Below are 21,952 nucleotides of genomic sequence, written 5' to 3' on the forward strand. Positions count from 1 at the left end.
CACAGCTCCAGTAAAGCGTGCACTAACGCCTCGCGTGTTTCTCTGATCACGTATCCGTATAGACAGCTCAAATCATAAATCACTACATCATCGCTTCCTCTGAGACGTTTTCAAACTGCTGCTCGTACGACACACTCGGAGGAAAGCGCCGTCCGCCCTCTTCCGCATACCTGAGCTCAGAGACACCGCTGATTGGTTGGTGTCGCTGTGACTGACAGGAGACAGATTATCGTCGTCCCTCCCCCTCAGAAATCAGCACTAATTTAATTCTCCTGGACTCCTACACCATTTGGATTCGAATTGCGATTTCCTGACGACAGGAAGAACCTTTCTGTTGTTGTTGCGACACTCAGGAGTCACGTGATTTCGTTATTTTCTAATGCAGTTAATTCCGTTAATTTCTTTTTGACTGGAGTGGAAATCACAACACACTGTTATCAAAGTTATCATATTTATTACTGAGGTCCTATGTGTTATTGATGCGATACTGATTTTTTCCACTGGAAACGATCTTTTTTTTTTCTCCCCGATAAATTTAGCTAGCTGATGTTAACTATATACACGTGTCTAACATTAGTCGAGTTGAACACACAGATGGATTTTATTTCACATTAATGAACTCAAAACATTCTCCATTTAGGGAGGGATTTGAGAGCATGTGAGACGGCGGAAAGGGGCGTGGCTTCAAGGGGTATCAGTTCATATTGGAGAGTTCAAAACAGAACCTTCTGCGCAAATCACTCCAGATTTTTATTGTGGAGAAAAAGGCTGCTCTTCTGGCGGTACGTGTACACAGAATGAAAGTTACATCGTGTACTATAAAAACAGTTTCAATAAATAGTTAGAATATTGTACACATTTAAATTATAAGCCTAAATTTTGAAAAGCTTAATTTTTAATAGTTAATCTGTTTTGTGTTGGTCTGTGGAATTTATTTTACAGTTAAAGTTTGCAAAAAATAACCGATCAGCTAAAACACTGAAAAAGTATCAGATTTGACCCAATTTACGATCCCAACGATGTATTAAAGCCAAATTAACTTACAGAACGAAGCTTATAGAGAGTCGCTCAGTCTCTGTGGCTGACCCTCAGAGCTGTGATAAGAGTATCATATCTAAAAAATATAACGAATTCAGGGCTTCCACACTCCTGACTACTCCAACCGTGTACTCGTGCTTGTGTTGACACGCCATAATGATGTTCAGTACACCAAATGACCACCAGATGGCAGCACAGAGCATGTCAGGAGTTACACAAGGCGCTTTTTAAAGCCTGCGTCGCCTCCTGGTGGACACACTCATCCAGAGTCTCCAGGAAGAACAACATGAGAGCGATCATGAGAAAACTACATGGAGGTAACAAAACATAAAGGACTGATTGGACAGGAGGGATCTAAACTCACCGTAGTGTAGAAAGGATCCTCTCCTACCTCCACCACGTGAGGATGGGCCGAGTGGACGTCAGCGACCACGGGGTTAATCTGAGAGGACGCAGGGACAAATACAACTGTTTAAACTCTCATTTATAACACATTCAGAGAAGGGAAAAAAACCAAACATGAAGAATGATGAAGATCTCGAGTTCTACTTTTAATATTCGTCTGTGATCTTCCAAACTCGCTCCATCACCAGAGAGCAATTTACATTTACTTTATCACTCCCTTGTTTTGTTCTGCTCATCACGATGCGTATGATGCGCCAGTAATCGAATCCTGAAATCACTGTCTCGCTCTACGTCCACATGGATTCAGTGAGAAAATATGTCAATAAAAATGCTCGCAATATCCGATGAAAAATTCCAGTAACGTTTGGTGCATCTCTGTTAAAGGTCCTCCAGCTTGTTTTCTTCATTTATTTAAAAAACTGTGATTTTTTTTTTTTATAGGTTATTCTTTCATTTTTTTGTGGGTTATGGATGCTGTTACATCAATATAGTATCTTTGAGTAAAAACAATAATAAATCCTAAAAGCTGAAGTTGAGAGGCAAAGACAGACAGAAAGAGAGAGGAAGCGACAGACTGAAAGAGAAAGACAGACAAACAGAAAAAGGTAGAAAGAAAGACAGAGAGAAAGAAAGAAAGAAAGAGCAAGAGATGGAGAGTGACAGAAAAGGTAGAAAGAGAAACAGAGCGAGTTAGAGAGAGTGTGAGAGACAGATAGAAAGAGAGCCAGAAAGAAGCAGAGAGAGAGAGAGAGAGAGAGAGAGAGAGAGAGAGAGAAAGTGTCAGAAAGTGGACAAAAAGGAGACCAAGAGAGAGAGAAAGAAATTAAGGCAGAGAGCGAGAGATATAGAATAAAAATTCTTTAGACCTCAAAGGGTTAAATATGTGTTGATGAACTGTTTCAGATATTCAGCTATTATAATCAGACAGGAAGCAGGGCCACACCTCCACGGTTCCGTTGTGGGCGAGGTGGACGTGCGGGGAGCGGGGATAGATGTCCGTCAGGTGAGGAGGAGGATCTGGAGTTACACGCTTCCTGTGTCTGCTCAACATCTCCCTGTAGTTCAGGGCATCGAAGTTGGTCTTCCACATGAGGACCTAGAAATCATCACAGTCAGAGTCACGGCTATCGTCAGTGCAGGCGTGAGGAAATCAATCAACTCCTCTAACATCACTGACACTCTGTACCTGACAATCAGATCCACCTGACGCAAAGAGGTCTCCACCTCGAGAGAACGCCACGGCCAGGACCGGACCCTGAGAGACAGAACACAACAAACACACACACACACACACACACACACACACACACACACACACACACACACACAGACAGTCAGAGAGAGAGAGAGAGAGAGAGAGAGAGAAGCAGACAGACAGAAAGAAACAAAACAAGAGACAGAACAAGAGAAAGAGAGAGACAGAGAGAAGCAGACAGATGGAAAGCAAGAAAACAAGAGACAGAACAAGAGAGAGAGAGATAGAAAGTGCCAGAGAGAGAGAGAGAGAGAGAGAGAGAGAGAGAGAGAAGCAGACAGATGGAAAGCAAGAAAACAAGAGAAAGAGAAAGAGAGACAGAAAGTGCCAGAGAGAGAGAGAAACAAGAAAGACAGAAAGTGAGAGAAAAACAGACAGACCACAGCAGAAAGAAGCAGAAAGAGACAGATGAGAGAGAGAGAGAGAGAGAGAGAGAGAGAGAGAGGGAAAAAAGAAAAGAAAGAGACAGAAAGAGATAATGAGAGACACAGAGAGAGAAAGTGAAGGAGAGAAAGAGACAGAGAAAGACAGAAAGACAGAAAGGGGCAGAGAGAGACAGAGAGAGACCAAAATGGGCAGAAAGATTCAAAGAGGCAGAGAGAGACAGAAAAGAGACAAAAAGGAGAAAGAAAGAAAGAAGAGACAGAGAGAGAAGGGGACAGAAAAAAGCCAGACAGAAAGAAAGACAGAGAAAGAGAATGATATAATGATTTTTAAAGCTCTTTTGGTTTAAGATTAAAACCTTGTAAAAGCCGTATACACTCATAAACTCACTCCGTCTTAACGCTCACTTTCACACTCACCTGCTTAACTAACCACATCTCAAGCTAATGGTGCTAAAGCTTGTGGAGAACATTGGTCAGCTCGCTCAGCGTGTGTTTTTCTAGCGTTAAAGGATCGTTAGCTAACATCAGTGTGTTCCCACGAACATTTTAGAATCAAAAACACGCCTCCAGAGTTGATGGAGAGACTAATCATAGCTAAAAAATTCAATACGGGCTTCTTTATATATCTATATACGGAATAAAGTTATCAGCTATTTACAGCTGTGTGTGTGTGTGTGTGTGTGTGTGTGTGGAGTCTTTCACCTTGTGGCCATGGAGGGTGTAGATAAGTCGTCCCTCCAGCAGGTCCACGATCTTCACCGTGCTGTCGCTGGAGCCGCTGATCAGGTAATTCCCCGAGGGGTGGAAGGAGAAGCTGTTGATCGCCGCACTGTGGACTGAGACACACAGGAGCTTTTTCAGAAACTCAGATGGCAGGAACGTCAGGAGCATCAGGAACCTCTTTAGATCCTGCTCCAGGAGTTTATCCAACAAGTGATTACTAAAGGGGCAAGTCAAACATTGGTGTAGGAGTGTATAGGAGTGTTCTCTAGTGTGCAGCAAGCAGACAAAATCAAAGTTCAGACAAAAAAAAAAAGATCATGTTTGCACAAAAATGCTAAATCATAAGGAACACCATCAGCTCGAGGTCACCCTCGTCCATGTTCACCTGGATGGTAAAGTTACACAGCTGGTACACGAGAAGGTCATCAAGGTCAAAGCAGGAACTGTTCTGCGCAGCTCCTCAAACGTTTCGGAGTTTTTCAGAAACGCTAAGTGACATCATGCACTTTTTTCACCTCTCGACCAATCAGAACGCAAGTTAGGGGGCAAGCGAAAAACAAACAGAGAACAAAGTGCTGACTGAGTATGAAGAGATTCGCGACATGTTAAATGGAAACTATTTCATCGTCAATATTCTGAAGTTGCTGTAACTAAAAATAAGAGTGTAAATAACATTTAAAATAACATATTGGGATGTTTAGCAGATGTTAGCACACAGCTCAAATTCTCTTGATTTTCCACCTACAGCGAAGACGAACAACCTCCTCCGTACGAGTCAACAAGCCCACCAGCACTTTGTCCTCCGTGTTGGTTTTTCTTGCTTGCATCACAACTGGTAAACGACTGTAGGATTACATGTGCAACGCTCTGATGGTCGTAAATGAAAGTGGCACCTTGGTAATGCTGAAGGAGTTTGTTTGTTCGAATGTCCCAGATCTTCAGCGTGTTGTCTGCTCCCGAGGACGCGATACAAGTACCGCTGCTGTTGAAGTCCACAAACGTTGCTGGTCTAGGAGGTGAGAATAACGTGGTTAATCTCTCTGAGGGAAAGAGGCTCAGTGGTTAAAAAAAAAAAAAAAAAAAAAGACAGAGAGAGAGAGAGAGAGAGAGAGAAAATCTCACCCGCCGTAATCGGTGAACGTGTTGATGCACAGGCGAGTGGACGTGTCCCAGAGACGAACCGTCCTGTCGTCGCCGCACGACGCCACCAACCGCCCATCTGGAGAAAACCTAAGACACAAACCCTAATTTATTTGGTGTGTTTATCATAATTGTGGCATGTTCTCTTATAAAAAAAAAATTACACTGCTTTATATGCAAACGCAGCACATTTTGTAGAAAAGGTCACTTTAGAAGTGCAGAATTACTGACTGTAGCCAATGTGCTGCTATATATAATGCACTAATCACCCTGTTCACCACCTTCCATCGTTCATCACCAATATAAAAGCTGAACTTTTACTGTAGATGAAGCTCGTAAAAAGTCTAATAACAGACCTGGCAACCCTGAACACGATTCTGTTCAGTATAGTCCTTGCCTGATGTCCCTCACAGAAGCTGTGAAATGCTTCTCCACAGCCAACATTTTCTTTTTTTTTTTGTTTGTTTGTTTTTATCAGCGCTGACTGGTGCAGGAAAGCAAAACAACTTTGACATTTTCACATTTTTAATCATGTTCTAATTATGACTACATTACAATTATTTATTATTCAAGTGTTAGAGCTGACACTTTGTCGTAACCCTATTTAATCTTTTTTTTTTAAAACACTTTCATGCATAAATTATTTACACACATGCAGATTCTTTTATATATCTTTTATAATCTCTATTTATTTTACTTAAAATTGCATGATATATGAAAGTTGATTCTCACTAAATAATACCTATATTTAAAAAAATTAATGGATTGTGTATTATTTAAGGATTATTTTAAAAAATTATTAATATTATGATTATGATTATTATTATTAAGATTATTATTATCAAAAAAATAAACAGATTGTCCAAAAAAGGCTTAAAGGCCTGAGATAATAAAAAAATAAATTAATTAATTAAATCTTCCAATGTCCAAAACATTTTAACATTCAAGTCTGTAATGTTGAAGGCAAAACATTTAGAAAATATCATTTCTGAACTTGCAGCATTTACACAGTGCTCATCTTCCCCAAAACAAACAAACAAAAAACTAGTTTTTAAAAATCTAATTAATTTTTTTTGGAAAACAAAAAATAATTTAGAGAGCTACAGAAGTTTATGCTAACTCACAGTAATGCTCTAAAGTGATCTGGAGGTGATTTACATCTTATATTTTACTAAAATATAAAGAGTCTTAAAGTGACTGTCCATAAGTGTGGACACTATAAAAGGTTAAGTCAACATTTTTGAACTTTTTTCTCTTCTCTCTCTTACTTTTTTCAATTAAGCAAGGAATAAAACACTCTGTGATGTGCTGTTATAGGAAAATAATCGATGACGGCGTGGTGTGATGAAGCAGAGCTTATCTGAGTTGTTTATTTTCCTGTAACAGCATATTCTGAAGTGTTTTGTTCCTCTTATACCACAGCAATTTGCAAACAATTACAATTTTCAATATATTAACAAACGACGTGTCATAATCTTTACTCTTTTATAGTTATGTTTAACGGCGTGGAACGAGATGACGCATCAGTGCTTCTTTTAAGAAGAAACGCTTACTGAAATACAGGAAAGGGGGCGGAGCTTCCAGGGTGTCATTTAATATCTCAAAATAGTGCTCAAAACATCTATGCAACTGTCAATCATTCTGGATTCATATGTTGACTGGTTCATCTGCCATTTTTACTGTCAGAACACTTTATTTATTTTTACTGAAGCTCATACACAAAAGGATGGCAGGTCCTGATGTACAGTAGGTGTATCTGATAACCGAGACCGACCGCATACCTGGCACAGCGCACCCAGTTGGTGTGTTGGTTGAGGGAGTAGATGAATTTTTGCCGATGCACACTCCACACTTTCACAGACTTGTCGTCTGAAGCAGTGACCAGTCTCTGACCATCAGCGGAGAAGCTCACGCTGCGTACGGTGGCCGTGTGCGCTTTAAACACCGTCGACTCTCCTTTGCTGAAATATGACACAGATCGGGTCTCAGACATGCCTGGATTAGTGACGGAGCACAGAGAGAAAGCTGGTGCGTCACTTACATATTGGGCGTCCACAGTCTCACGGTCTTGTCCCTTGATCCAGAAGCCACCAGTTCGCCAGACGGGGAGAAGTGCACGGCGGTTATGACGTCCTGATGTCCGACAAACCTGAACGCTCTGGATTTGGGGTTGAGGTTCCATATCATGAGAGTCTTGTCACTGGATCCAGTGGCTGCGGGGAAAAAAAAAAAAAAACAAAACTTTTTACAGTTTAACCCACAGGTGTCCAATATAATCTTAAGGGTCAGGGAAGCTGCAGGTTTTACACCTAATATTTATTGAAGACCAAAATCAATTGATTCAGTTAGTGGAAGATCTGCACACACACACACACACACACACACAGACATACACACCCCAGGACTTTGTGGATATGATCAGTTGGATACTCCTACTGATTTAACAGCAACGTGAGGCAGAAATATGTCTCTACATACCCAGCTGCTTGTTGTTGGGACTGAAATCTGCACACGTGACAGCATCTTTGTGGCCTTTAAAATGTCTCGCAAGTGTCGGGTCCTCCTGAATGAGAAGATATTTGTGAGCTGGAACCAATGAATACATTTAAACCATGCAAGACTGCATTTTTGATAACTGAATCAACTTCTATCTACCAGTGTTTAGATCTCCTAACAAGTCCGAAATGGCACCATACTCCCTACTCCCTAAAAAGTGCACTAGGCCACATCATTTGGACACTAACCTAGTGGTGTTTAAAATAGCAAACCTCTCTAAATAGCAGTGATGTTGTTAGAATTAGAAACATGGCTCTTTTAAGTGAGTCGGATCATTTGGATCAGCTCATCAGTAAGAGCCGATTCTTTTTTGATGAATTCAAAACAGTTCAGATGTTGAAAAGAACTTTCCATAGAAACATTTTCATTGCATGGAGGTTTCCATGGAAACGTTACACTCCAAGAGTACCGTCATTGCCTACATCTAGAAGCAGAATAAAAAAAGAAAAACGGCTCCTGTATGCGAGTCGGCTCTCAATGTTCGGTTCAAAGAGTCGACTCTTTGATTCACAAACAACACATCACTACTAGCGGTGTCGGATATACGATCTGTACAGTTAAAGAGCATTAGCTAAATCCCTTCAGGTCTTAAAACTAATTAGCTAATGCGCTTATGTTACTTTCTACTAGCATAAACAAGCCATGTTGTTGTAAATGATGCTGTATTCCAGCAGAAATATGAGTTAATACCTGAATCCCTGGCTAACTAGGACCGAATCGTTAGCAACAATAAAAACAACACCCGAAAACAATTAGCTAAAAAAGATAAGTGTTTACTCACCAAAACAGATGCCATTTCGTTTAGCTAGCTATCTAAATATATACTTTAAAACTTCTAGCATGTGTTCGAAACTTTTTAAAACATAGGTAAACATTTTTGTTTCATTTTAAAACTCTACTTCCGCTCACTTCGCGTCTGTCAAACAAGGCGCCGTTTTACGCTGCTGCAGCCAGAAATAAACGAACACAGAAAAGTCGATTCAATATTGTTAATCATTTGGGGAAAAAAACCATTTTAAGTATTCCTTAGCTGACTCGTTGCTAATATAAATAAATAACCTTCATGGTTATGAATGATAATATAGATTACTCACACGGCCAGGACAACTCATGACTGGATTTCCGTTATGCATGACCGTATCAGGCATGCTCAATCAAACTAGATAGCGATTTTTAGTAAGCAGGGTAGCAAAGTAGCGTCCTAAATTAGTTTACTTAAACAATGCTTATTTAAAAAAAACACTGTTAAATAAAATGCGTTCATGTTCAAAACGCGTATATTAATTGTTATTTATTTGCACTCGCGCATAGTTTGGATAACAGACCTCTAACGAGCGAGCGAGCTAAAGTTGGATTAAAAGCAGGGTTGCCAAGTATTTATCTAAAATTCCACAAATACAAGGAAACTTACCAATGAGCCTCTAACACCAACATAAACCGTTTTTAAAGTCTCACATCATGACTGGAATTGAAAGTGTATAATAATATTTATTCCGTATGATTATTATCCCGTATGAAAACATAGAGTTTCTTTACCTTATCAAGTATTCGATACACAACAAGACTTAAATTGTGTGTTATAGTTATAGTTATAGTGTTATATTATTATTATTATTATCTTATTAGTATAGGAGTTGAGAATACGTATAATATTTTATTTAAAATCAGATTTTCAGTTGTTTTAATATACAGACATTAACATTATAATCTAATTTTTAGCTGCCAAAACTTGTACGTGAATATTAAGATGAGGATCTGGCAACACAAGATAACCGTAAGCTCTTGGGGGGTGGGAGGATCTCGTTGCACACTCTCACAGCGGTGCACGCTGTCGTTGCTAAGCAACTGTTGCTGAGCAACTGCTCTCAACGTTAGCGGCAATGGAAGTCAAACAACGACGTCTTAACGACGGCTTCGTTGATTGGTCAACGCCAAGAGAAGGGACCAATGAGAAACGGCGTTGTTTAGGTAGGCACAGTGGTCCTGTTTGAGTTTGAAAGCTAGCTAGCGTCCGCTAAGTTACGCTGCGTCTGTTGGAAAGATGTCGTCTAAGCGAAGTATTGGGGACTCAGAGGTTGGAATTATTGTTATCATATTATTATTATGATTATTATTATTTTATTCGGCTGGTGTGAAAGGTTGAATGAGTGCTAGCTAGTTAGCTAGCTGTTATTTGTGGAAGCTGTAGCTTGGGTTTGTTTTTTCCACACAGAAATGGCTGCAGTTTCTTTACTGACAGCAAAAAAACTTCATTATTTCTAGTGTCAAGTAATAAATCTTTGTCTTTGCTCTTTTTAAGAAGTGAATTTACCTTGCTTTGCTGATGACAGAACCAGGAAAGCTCTAACTACCTGGCAAAACTCTTTAACCTATTTCCCCACTGCCCAGAGAACTGGGTCAGAAATCACACCACTTCCCCTGCACAGGTTTACAGGTTTATATCTGAAAGCATGGATGAGAAAGAAAATACAGAAATATCCTTATACACAACACCCATAATGCACTGGGAATGCTGTAGGAATTTAGTACACAAGGCTTGTAACCTTACAGTTGAGATGTCCTGTCCCAAACTGCATCCTGTTCACTAGATAGTGCACTATTAGGAGAGTTTTGCCTCTTAGTCGTGTCTGAAAGCATGCTGGGAAATACCCAGGGTGCATCTAAAAACTTTAACTGACGCCTCCTTGATTCTTCGATCCTTCCTCCTTCTGCCTGATCATGTCTCAGGATGGAGCAATTCTTAAAAATGTGTACATTTGTGTATAAATTACGTGTCCTTGTTTTCTTTCCTTTCCTAAATCTTTCTTCCAAGGAAATGAGGACAGAAGGATTCAAAGAACAAACTGAGATGTTCTCGTTCACATCGCTTTAAAATTGAACTCTATTCAAAGAACAAACTGAGATGATTTGAAGAACTAACTGAGATGATTCGATGAACAAACTAAGATGATTCGTTGAACAAAGTGAGATGATTTGAAGAACAAAGTGAGATGATTCGTTGAACAAAGTGAGATGATTCGTTGAACAAAGTGAGATGATTCGATGAACAAACTGAGATGATTCGTTGAACAAAGTGAGATGATTTGAAGAACAAAGTGAGATGATTCGAAGAAGTAACTGAGATGATTCGATGAACAAACAGATGATTCGTTGAACAAACTGAGATGATTCGAAGAACTAACTGAGATGATTCGATGAACAAACTGAGATGATTCATTGAACAAAGTGAGATGATTCGATGAACAAACTGAGATGATTTGAAGAACAAAGTGAGATGATTCGAAGAAGTAACTGAGATGATTCGAAGAACAAACAGATGATTCGTTGAACAAACTGAGATGATTCGTTGAACAAACTGAGATGATTCAAAGAAGTAACTGAGATGATTCGTTGAACAAAGTGAGATGATTCGATGAACAAACTGAGATGATTCGAAGAACAAACTGAGATGATTCGAAGAACAAACTGAGATGATTCGTTGAAAAAACTGAGATGATTCGAAGAACAAACTGAGATGATTCGAAGAACAAACTGAGATGATTCGAAGAACAAACTGAGATGATTCGTTGAAAAAACTGAGATGATTCGAAGAACAAACTGAGATGATTCGAAGAACAAAGTGAGATGATTCGATGAACTAACTGAGATGATTCGTTGAACAAACTGAGATGATTCGTTGAACTAACTGAGATGATTCGATGAACTAACTGAGATGATTCGTTGAACAAAGTGAGATGATTCGAAGAACTAACTGAGATGTTCTCCTTCACATCGCTTTAAAGTGACTTTAGTGAATTCGCTTTTTGGTAACGTTTGCCAGCTGCATTAACTGAACAGTGATGACACACTAAATTACGCTTCATTAAAACATTAATTCACGCTTTTCCCTCAGAAACGAGATTCTTCACGTCGCTTGACTTCTCTGTTTTTAAAGCAAGACACATTCACTGACTTTCATCCAAGGATTTTATTTGTACCCATTATTTACTTAATTAAGATTATAACTTTTGTATTTGCTTTTTTATTATTGTAATTAGTTTTTTTTTTTTTGGAGAGGTGGAGCATTTATACTGTACACTTACATCATGCATTTTAGCAAAAAAAATAAATAAATAAATAAACACCTGCACATCCTTGACCCTTCTCTCTCATCATTCATTATTTCCTCTCAAATCTTTAATCTCATTTAACACCCGATTCACTCATTAGATAAGAGACAAGACCTTTATGGGCTAAATTTGGTGTAAAATGAGGAAATGGAACAAACAGAGGTTTGTGTAGAGTTGTTTCACACCCCAGTATTTTCAGTATAATTCATTATGTGTGTTCTTTCTGTTTCTTTCTTTTTTTTTTCTTTCAGTACCTGAAGAAGAGAATCCCTCAGAACCCCAAATATCAACATGTAAAATCAAGACTCGATACAGGTAACGTCCGTTTGTTTTTAACCAAAATCCGAAAGGGATCTGATCTAATGTGGTGTGTTAAAAGACGTCCTTAAAAAAACAAACAAAAAAAAAAAAACAACGGTGTGTGTTTTATAGGTTTGAGCCTGACAAAGTACATGGAACGACTGGAGGAGATCAAGAGGAGTAAGTTTAGTTTAATAACACAAACAAATCAAAGCTTTATGTCTTTGCATCATATGATTAACTCAAATATACACTAAGAGTGCTGTCTGCCCTCTTCCGCATACATGAGCTCACAGACACACACGATTGGCTAGTGTTACTGTGATTGACGTGGGAGAAAGCGTAGGCCCCTCCCACCCAGAGAGAACACACTGCGGATGGCTGTGGCATTGTCTGGATTTGAACTCGTGATCTCCCGATGAAAGAGCGAACGCATTTCAGGAGCTTTTTTCGATCTGTTTAACTGCGAGGTGACTGTGTGTTGTACGCAGGTGCGTTGTATGACGGATTTGGAGTGAATAATCTAGCGTATATAATCTAATCTAGCGTTCTAGCGTAAACCTCATCCTCGGGGCGATGTGCGTAGTGCAGCAGGTGGTGAGATTCAGAACCAGGAGCTTGCGCTATAGCTACAGTATCGATGTACGTCACATCACAGCGAACTACGTTACATTTAAACAGAGCTACATACCCAAAGAAAACTTTTATTTTGCGGAAGTCAGTAGGGAGATGGTTTATTTATTTGTTTGTTTGTTTGTTTGTTTATTGGTTTGTTGAACCAACTTCCGCTTCTACGAATAAAAAGCGGATAGCTCGAACACGTGGGATCACAGGCTATCGATTTGCGTAAATCCGTAAACGCTTCTACGAATGTTTTTTTTTACGAATAAATTCGTAAGTAAATCCAGCTTGATAAAATGAACTCCAGTGATTTCGCAGATGCAGAATTGAATTTGCAGGAAAGATTAGTGTGAGACCGTTTCATTAATCGTTAGCTACATTTGACTCGTAGCTGCACCCGGTGCATAAATAAAGATAAATAAATAAATTATTTAATGAAGAAATTCTGTACATTTGATTTTTTTTTTTTTTTTGCCAGTATTCCAGTTATCAGGACGTTCACTAAGTGTATTTAGGCAAGTGTTTTGCTTTCTCTTTGCCTTTCAATCCATGCAAATGAGAGAAACTCTGTCCCGGTGATATTTTCCGTCCCGATAACCCGAGTCTTCCTGACAGAACGGCTGCTTTGTCTGTCACTTTTTACGTTTTTTTTTTCTCTCAGATTTCTCCGAGATAAGAGACACAAACTCCTCAGTTTAACTGAACGAGCAGAAGCGGCTGATTGTACTGTAGATTACAGTAATTCCTCTGTCTGGGCTTTTAGCGAGCGTAGCCGCGCGTGACGGCGTCACTCGTTCGTTTTCAGCACAGGAGATGCTGAGGTTGAACTTGTCAGTATTAAAAGGCGGCGTATCGGCGTTTCGTGCCGGAGGTTTAGCGAGCTGAAGTAGAGCGAGTGCAGTATGGAGACAGGGATCAGAGGGTTTAATCTGTGCCACATGCTGAGCGATGAGGATGATGTGAAAAACGGTGATGGTCAGAATCCAGGTGAGCAGGAAATATTCATCAGCTGAACTGAGATTCGAGATTAAAACATATTTTTAAGCTATTTAATAAATCATACAGTTTAGCTCCGGATATAATTCTGAATGTATTCTCTTTCAGATTACAGATATAAAAAAGACGAGCTGTTTAAGAGGCTCAAAGTGACGACGTTTGCTCAGCTGGTGAGTTTTATGTCGTGTATTTATTTTCTGCGTGAGGATTTTTTTCCTCCGCGAAGTCACTGACCGAAGACTTTTCCCTTTTCTCAGGTGCTGCAAGTGGCTTCAGTGTCAGATCTGAACGAGAGCATCATGGATGAAGTGCCTAAACTTGAAGGTAGTCTTTCATTTCATCTAGTAATAATGGTTAAGCCACAATGCTGATGGATTCTGGATTCTGATTGGTCAGAAGATAGTGCAGCTTATTATTATTATTATTATTATAATAATAGTGCAGGATATTATTAATGGGCTCATTGGAATTTGTTATCGTTTCTATAGTAACAGCTCATTCACAGGGACGTGTGCGGCTGACGCTCAACATAAACACATTAAAAAACGCGTGTAATCGTTGATATGGTGATTGTTTTGTGTAAGGAGACGTTTATTTAACGTTTATGGAAGGAGTCTCCAGTGTCAGCGCTTTGTAACTGTCAGAGGTAAAGCTGTAACTTTAAGTTTTCGAACATCTTCAGGACAGAGGAGTTTACGCTTTTTTTGGTTTCTCGGGAACATGACAAGCTGCATTTTTTTTCTAATTAACTTAAAAAGAGAGGTTGGTGAGGGAACGACTGTTTATAGCTGCTGTAACGTAAGTGAGAACAGGAACTCACTTGATTCTGGGACGTTCCACAACATTAAATGTAACTATAAACAGATAAAAAGTATGACGCTGTTTTGACGTTGAAAAAGTGTAATCGTCTGCAAATTGCTCTGGTATGAGAGGAGTAAAACACTTCGGGACGTGCTGTTCTAGGAAAACAATCAACGTCGCTGTGGTTACAGGAACTCCGCTTCATCACGCCAGCTCAACGTTGATTATTTTCCTGTAACAGCACAACACCGAGTGTTTTATTTCTTACACACCGCAATGTTTGCAGCACTGATCATTCAGAAACCTGCAATACGCTAATGAGCATCTATCCAGTCATGATTGTGTGTCACGTGAGCAGCGTGAGGTTGATTTGATTTAAAAGAAACACTAATATGTGGTCAGATTACTGCAGCCTGAATTTTAATTTGGAAATCAGTTCGCAATCTCACAATCATCTAACATGCTGTTTATTTCCAGCCTTATCATGCTGTTAAACTTTCTGTTTGTCTACATTTTCAGTTCATGTTTTTAATGCTCCTGTTTTCGTGGTTTTTTTTGTGATAGATGTTGTTTCAGACTTGGCAGAAGGAGACCATCTTTCGGACCAGACCGACGGTTCTCCTCACCCCAGCCCTCAACCCGTCAAACTTACTGACAGCAACGAGTCGAGCGACACTGCGTTCTCCCCCAGATCCACGCTTCAGAGGTAACGCAAAACCGTTTATTTCTACACTAACGGAATGATGTATACACGTACGAACATACACAACAAAACAGACACATGCACAATGTAACGTATAGTTATCGTTTTTGCAATACAATTTTGACAAACTGATAATTCCAGCATGAATTTATTTAGTTTTTGTCAATGTGTGTGTGAGAAGTGATAAAGTCATCAGCATTGGAGACAAAAAAAACACACACAAACATCCAAACACACTATTGTGTGTCGATACGACTGAAATATCACATCACCATAACTGAAGGATTTTCTACGAGATACAGTATGATACAGTATCACGCTGGTGTTAAAACTAATAATAAACGAACAAAGAAAAGCAGGAAAAGGTTTTCAAAAATCTGTAAAAATGTTAATGTTTTGATTTAAGACACTACAAAACGTTATCATCAAATCAGCTGTTTGTAAATATTATTAAAATTTATTAAAATAATCATAAAAATATAAACGATATCGCAATAGCTATGACATCTCAGAAAAGTGTTTTGTGGCATAATTTATCACAATATCAACATTATAGTGAAAATCGACCAGCTCTCACATCGTCATCGCTATACAGCCGTAACACACACACACACACACAAACACACACACACACACACACACTTCAGTGCTTGTAACGTTATCCCTTTAGTCTAGCCAGTCTACACCTGATCAGCTCCTCACTCAGTCCTGCCATTATACATCCACAAAGAACCCACATCAGATAGAGCCGTGTTCTCAGGACCCCGAGTTCTGTTACACCTGACCCGAGTGTAATTAGACTCCTCCCCCTCGCCCTCGAATCAGTATCATTACTGCAGATCGCTGACTGTGTGTGTGTGTGTGTGTGTGTGTGTGTGTGTGTGTGTGTGCTCTCAGTGTGATCAGTGGTGTAGGAGAGCTGGATCTGGACAAGGACGGGCCGCGGAGCGTGAACCTGACTCCTCTGAGTTCTCCATGTGCTGCAGAGCGTCCGTACCCAGACTGCCCTTACCTGCTGCTGGACGTCCGAGACAGAGACCTGTACGATCAGTGCCACATCATCAGCGGTAAGAACACGGAGGACGCTTTAAATATGCAGCACGCCAAGAACATTCTCATTCTGTCATGCTTTCATTCTTTCTCTCTCTCTTTTTTTTTTTTTTTTTTTTTTTCATTCAATCGTTCATTCTTTCTTTCTCTTTTTTTTCGCTTTGGCTTTTTTCTTCTTTCCACAGCATAAAAACTACAACTATAAACAGATAAAGAGCACAACTTGCCACTCTTTAATAAATAAACAATTGTAATTGTTGGCTATTCTTTCTTTCTTTCTTTCTTTCTTTCTTTGTCTCTCTTCTTTGTCTCTTCATTTCTTGGTCTCTGTATTTCTTTCTCTCTTCTTTCTATCCTTCTTTTTATCTCTTTCTTTCACTCTTTCATTCTTTCTCTCTTTTTTTTTTCTCATTCAATCGTTCATTCTTTCTTTCTCTTTTTTTTCGCTTTGGCTTTTTTCTTCTTTCCACAGCATAAAAACTACAACTATAAACAGATAAAGAGCACAACTTGCCACTCTTTAATAAATAAACAATTGTAATTGTTGGCTATTCTTTCTTTCTTTCTTTCTTTCTTTCTTTCATTCTTTCATTCTTTCTTTCTTTGTCTCTCTTCTTTGTCTCTTCATTTCTCGGTCTCTGTATTTCTTTCTCTCTTCTTTCTATCCTTCTTTTTATCTCTTTCTTTCACTCTTTCGTTCTTTCTCTCCTTTGTCTTTCTGTCTTTCTTTCTTTCTCTTTTTCTCTGTCTTTGCTTCGTTTTTTCTTGTTTTGTGGACGTAATAGGCAAATCGCCGTGGTGTAAGAGGAATAAAACATGTCAGGACGTGCGGTTATAGGAAACTAATCAACTCTAGGGTGGTAACAGTAACTCTACTTCATCACACCACCCTGTCGTTGATTGTTTTCCTATAACCGCACGTCCTGAAGTGTTTTATTCCTCACTAAGTGTAATGTTACTGTTATAATATATATGTATTAGAACAAACACTGCTGCTTCCCTTCAGTGACACAGTGTCCTTGTTTTCTAAATGAAATGAAATTCTGATTTCGTACGCACACGCTGATTTATCTCTCTCTCTCTCCGTCCATATTTACAGCACACAATTATCCCATTGCAACTCTCGCGAGGACGATGAATCCCTACACCAAGGAAGTTCTCAATTACGTATCCTTCGCCCTCAGACTGATCTGGAGTAGAATGCTAGCTTTAAAGTCTTACAAGTCTAGCATCATAGAGTTAATGAATATTTTGTTATTTTTACAGAACGTGATGTATCTCAGCAAGGAAGAACGAATAATTCTACTCAGGAATTTGTGTATTAAGAAAAATGCTGGACATATTGAGCAAGTTCTGCAAATAAAAACTGTTCTTTTGTCATTTTCTTGTTTTTCTCTTATTATGCCGGACTTATTGGACGCTCTGTACATAATTGTGTGTAAACATCTTGAACTATTTGAACAGAGAAATGTTCAGGGAAAGATCATCATCTTGTACGACGAGGATGAGAGGATAGCCAGCCAGGCGGCTACGACCATGTGCGAGAGAGGCTTCGAGAACCTCTTCATGCTCTCTGGAGGTGAGTCCCTGTCACGCCCACATCTAAAGCGTCAATCAGAAACCTTTTACTTTATTTCACTCCTCGTTCTTAAAGGCTTGAAGGTGATAGCGCAGAAGTTTCCGGAAGGAATGACCACCGGCTCTTTTCCCGTCGCCTGTCTTCCGTCTCCGACGGGACCCTCGGGTCGGAAGCACGCCGCGCTCCGCCAGACGGCACAGCCAGCAGAGAACAAATGGCGTTTCACCTCTGAAGACCTCAACAAGATCCAGTACTACCTGGAGGAGGTGCTGATACCCAGCGAGAGCAGCAGTGAGTGATCCAGTTCACATCGAAGCCAGACTTCTAACCGAGTCAAAGAGAGAAATCCAGAACCACTTGCGTAGTAATATTTATATTTAACAGGATATCTTCAGCAGCGTTCAGATTTATTCTGAGTTTTTCCTACATCAAATCAAACTGACACCAGCTCCGTGATGTGCTCTCTTTCTCTGTGTGTGTGTGTGTGTGTGTGTGTGTGTGTGTGTGTGTCGTGTCTCATTCCAGGTCGTCTGAGCAGCAGGATGTCCACCAGCAGTGCTAACTCTAAAGTATCCAGCGCCCGGAGCAGTCGACTCGGCTCGGGGAGTACCAGGTCACAGAGCAGTCGGCCCTGGAAATAACCCCTCATCATCATCCTCCTCATCCTCCTCATCCTCCTCCTCATCATCATCATCCTCATCACCACTCAGTGATGGGCTCCTGATGTACACTTCTACACACTGCTGGCCTTAATATAGTCTAGCTGTAGATGTGATCTCAGTTATCACACAGTGAAAGCTTTTAATCAGTTGTTGATCATCTGTGATATTTCCTCAAATGAAGACTTGCCACTTACGTCGTTTTATGCTGTTAGTTATATTTTGAACGTGTAAAGAATCGGCACAGTTCTGCTGCATTTTACTCAAATGAATAGCGTGAAATGAGTCTTTCCTGCGACGGCTATAAATAGAGACACTGCAGTGTTTTTCGGCCCAATCTCTGTCCACTGCATACGTAGTGTGTGTGTGACAGATTACTACAGACGAATCCGTCAACACGTTGCCCCGTACTGTACTGAGAAACGAACAGAAAGCGAATCTTTTCAGTGAGTCAGAACATTTGGTTCAGCTCAACAATAAGAGTCGACTCTTTCAGCTCACTGCCATTTTTTTTCTTTTAAAATGGACAAAGTTTGCGATATTTTGACCAGTGATCTTACTCTAACCTTCTAATTAACAGAATAACATTACTTTTACATTTTACAAAATAATTCTTAACCGAAACGTGACTTGATAAATACAGTAAGCATGGCTGCATTCATTTTTCCACTGAAGCATTTTGATTGCATTACACAGCCTGTATCTACAAAAGAAAGAAAGAAAGAAAGAAAAAGAAAAAAAGCTTGCATATGTGAGTCAGCACTCAACGTTCACTTAAAAGAGTCGACTCAAAGCGTCGACTCATTTTCAAACGATACATCAAGACTTCACGTTAAAAAAGATCCAAACATTGTTGAACTTTGTTCTCAAATGTTTAAAATAAACAGCCATTACACTGTAATAAAGATTTCAGGATGAGACAAACAACAGAGTTTTAATAAAGCTCTTGCCGTTTTATCCAACATTCCAACACTGGATCAATACAGCAAACATTTTTTTCAGTTCCGTACATTTTCCTTAAGGTTTTTAGGGTTACTTTAAGCTAGCAGTATTAGCCGTGTCAGTTTGAGTGTTGTTTTTTTCCAGCAGTTTTCTAAGAAGTCCTCGTCTTCAGAGAACTCGAAAACTTGTAAACGACTGCTTAACGATAGCTGCACGATTTCTGTAGTGTGAAACGGAAAACGGTCGTTGAACTACATTAACCGTATAATGATCGTTACTACGTGCTGCTCGGTTGAACTAAAAATGCACAAAATAGTTTACTGTGAAAGTATAGATTTCTACCACAGCAATGTTTAATTCTTGATTCAGAAGAATTTGCTACAGCAGCAGCAGCAGCTCTGACACTGACGTAGTTTAGTTAACCGTTATGGAAGTTTTTCGCTCTTTTCGTACTTAGAAATGTTGCAGTTGTAATCGATCACGCTGAACGCATGCGGTAGAGAAAGATTGTAATGAGAAACACTGGAGTTTTCATTTCAACCTGATCATTAAATCCTAAAGGAGTGACTGATTCATATTTATAGTAATGTTAATGTTAAATAGGAACGCATGCTGTACTGCTTAAAGTGGCTTGATGGTGCTTTTTCGTGATGCTCCATGCCTTATCACTAAGATGCGACATGTGACTTATTTAAATCTTAATGTGGTGTGCAAATTGCGAGCATGGCATAAAAACACACGTCTGTACGTGTCTTAATCGGCTTATTTTGATCACCATGTGTGCCAGTGAGATTTACAGTGAGCTGTACACTAACTCGTACCTCATACACACCTAGAGCAGGATGGCTTAAATACAGCATCTAATCTAAAAATATAAAACAGAGAATGCACGCTTATATGTTACAGAAGGTAAGAAATTCAGCATTTTGTTGTTGTTTTTTTTTTGCCTGTAATGGTCGACTTTTTCGACTCGCAAGGTCACTTAGTATTGCTTTATGTTTCTGTTCTCGTTACAGCTTGTGAAAACGAAAAAGAAATGAAGGAAGACAAAGTGCATTTACTGTATCTGTTCTGTGAAAGTGCACTATGAAGCCCTGGTGTGTGTGTGTGTGTGTGTGTGTGTGTGTGTGTGTGTGTGCTCTTTCATTTCTACAGTGCTCAATGGTGGATCTCAGTAACACTAACACTCAGTTTCACTTCCTCGTTTAAACAATCAGTGACAATTTTATGAACACAAACTACCTGGTGTGATGTTTTTGTATATTTAATGTTGAATAAAGAAATATTTTGTACAGTAAATGAATTTTTATTAGGTGTGTACAAACAGAATTTCTGCAGAACCATATTTATCCTCTATTAATGTTTAAAACTGTTAGATAATATGGATTTTTCCTTCAGAGGATGACAGACTGTCTCTTGGACCCTTCTTCACGAGTGTGAGACGGATAAACGGATCGGGTCAGCAGTGTTTAGAGTCGCTGTACCCATCTGTGGTGGTGAAGCAGGAGCTCGTTTTTTTTTTTTTTTGGATGAAGCTCTCTGTTTACTTATCAGTCTTCTTCCTTGTCCTCACCTTTATTCATGAGCTGTAGGTAATGACCATAAGAATAAGGCTACAGAAATGAGGATCCTCCACAGAATTGCTTGTATTACTCTCCATAATAGTGTGAGGAGCTCAGAAATCCGAGTTATCCTCAGAGTAGATCCGCTTCAACCAGTTGAGGTAGTTTGGGCACTTTATAAGGACACCCTCTGATGTATCAAACACATCTGTCTAGACGGGGGAACCCAGGGCAGACCTAGGATTATATCTCACAGTTGGCTTGGGAACACCTGAAGATCCACCAGGAGGAGATGGAAACTGTGGGGGTATTAAAGAAGACTGGACCATAGAGGTAAAGATAGAGAGTGCGCACTGGTCACTTTCATTCGTTGAGAGCCAGTGCCATTCCCATAACATGAATTGTCTGCACTTGTGAAATGCCCAGTAGACCAATAGCACAGGATCGCAAGGACTGACACAGGTCACGATATAACCATTAAAAAGAGCTCTTCACTAGATTTCAGCCTGTTCGACTCTGCGATCTACTTTGCCCATGAAACAGAGTTTCGGCACTTTAGCCGACTTTGGAGCTCTATTTCTGGCTAAAATGACACCTCATGCATTGGTTCTAAGCTCATTATGTTTCGATCGATCATTTTCAAAGTCCACAGGTCATACACTTTATTTATTCAATCAATCAAATTTTTTGGAGAACCAGACAGGGAACTCGGTGCACTCTCCTGGGCTTGCTCTCTCGCTTCATCATCGTTGTAAATGATTGCTTGTGGACAGGTCCTCAGCAGTAGCTACCATTTCTAGTGCTATTTTGAAGCTGTTACAATATACAAGTATACAATTTTTATGTAGCGTGTACGCTGCCAGCTGTCTATACTGATATAGGTTATTTTGGTCCCCTATAATGACAACACCATGACGAAACAAATTGTATAATAGACAACTGCAGAAGTGCGCTCTCACTATATTTCAACTCATAACGACCCCCACCAGGAAAAGTGGAAAGAAAATGAAAAAAATGAACGAATGTTTGGTATGTATGTATGTATGTATGTATATAAGGTCCTCTGTGTGGATGTAATGGTTTCTCGCATGACATGATTTCACATTTCATGAATTTATTGGTTTGGA

General features: G+C 39.6%; 2 protein-coding genes across 3 annotated transcripts in view; one reads left to right on the plus strand and one right to left on the minus strand.

Annotated features, from left to right (window-relative positions):
• The window catches only part of poc1b (POC1 centriolar protein B), a 41,853-nt gene extending 32,997 nt beyond the window's left edge, over window positions 1-8,856 (minus strand). Inside the window, exons 1-10 of one of the 2 annotated variants that reach the window (XM_034306073.2) lie at window positions 8,598-8,856; window positions 7,426-7,510; window positions 6,989-7,160; window positions 6,729-6,908; window positions 4,930-5,037; window positions 4,701-4,816; window positions 3,787-3,920; window positions 2,630-2,698; window positions 2,387-2,539; window positions 1,403-1,480 (exon numbers count right to left, since the gene is read on the minus strand). In XM_034306073.2, the coding sequence (XP_034161964.2) occupies window positions 1,403-1,480; window positions 2,387-2,539; window positions 2,630-2,698; window positions 3,787-3,920; window positions 4,701-4,816; window positions 4,930-5,037; window positions 6,729-6,908; window positions 6,989-7,160; window positions 7,426-7,510; window positions 8,598-8,651 (1,149 nt within the window). In that variant the 5' untranslated portion in view covers window positions 8,652-8,856. Of the gene's footprint in view, window positions 1-1,402; window positions 1,481-2,386; window positions 2,540-2,629; window positions 2,699-3,786; window positions 3,921-4,700; window positions 4,817-4,929; window positions 5,038-6,728; window positions 6,909-6,988; window positions 7,161-7,425; window positions 7,511-8,284; window positions 8,463-8,597 lie in introns of those variants that run through there. The other variant, XM_034306074.2, reaches the window with a different exon arrangement.
• A 590-nt stretch (window positions 8,857-9,446) lies between these two features.
• Window positions 9,447-21,930, plus strand: cep41 (centrosomal protein 41). Its single transcript, XM_034306075.2, has 11 exons — window positions 9,447-9,577; window positions 11,864-11,927; window positions 12,045-12,092; window positions 13,638-13,699; window positions 13,787-13,853; window positions 14,895-15,036; window positions 15,931-16,100; window positions 17,183-17,250; window positions 17,548-17,662; window positions 17,738-17,953; window positions 18,188-21,930. Exons 1-11 carry the CDS (start codon window positions 9,545-9,547, stop codon window positions 18,301-18,303), a joined length of 1,101 nt encoding a protein of 366 aa, XP_034161966.2. The 5' UTR covers window positions 9,447-9,544; the 3' UTR covers window positions 18,304-21,930.
• The last annotated feature ends 22 nt before the right edge of the window (window positions 21,931-21,952 follow it).

This window comes from Pangasianodon hypophthalmus, chromosome 7 (assembly GCF_027358585.1).
Source record: "Pangasianodon hypophthalmus isolate fPanHyp1 chromosome 7, fPanHyp1.pri, whole genome shotgun sequence".
In the NCBI taxonomy this organism is placed as follows: domain Eukaryota; kingdom Metazoa; phylum Chordata; class Actinopteri; order Siluriformes; family Pangasiidae; genus Pangasianodon; species Pangasianodon hypophthalmus.

Bases quoted from the DNA above. Each gene is read 5' to 3' on its own strand.
- cep41 (XM_034306075.2), top strand. From the start codon at position 9,545: ATGTCGTCTAAGCGAAGTATTGGGGACTCAGAG. The intron at 12,093-13,637 runs GTAAGTTTAGTT...ATTCTCTTTCAG, and splicing joins ACTGGAGGAGATCAAGAGGA to ATTACAGATATAAAAAAGAC. The intron at 17,251-17,547 runs GTATCCTTCGCC...CTATTTGAACAG, and splicing joins CCAAGGAAGTTCTCAATTAC to AGAAATGTTCAGGGAAAGAT.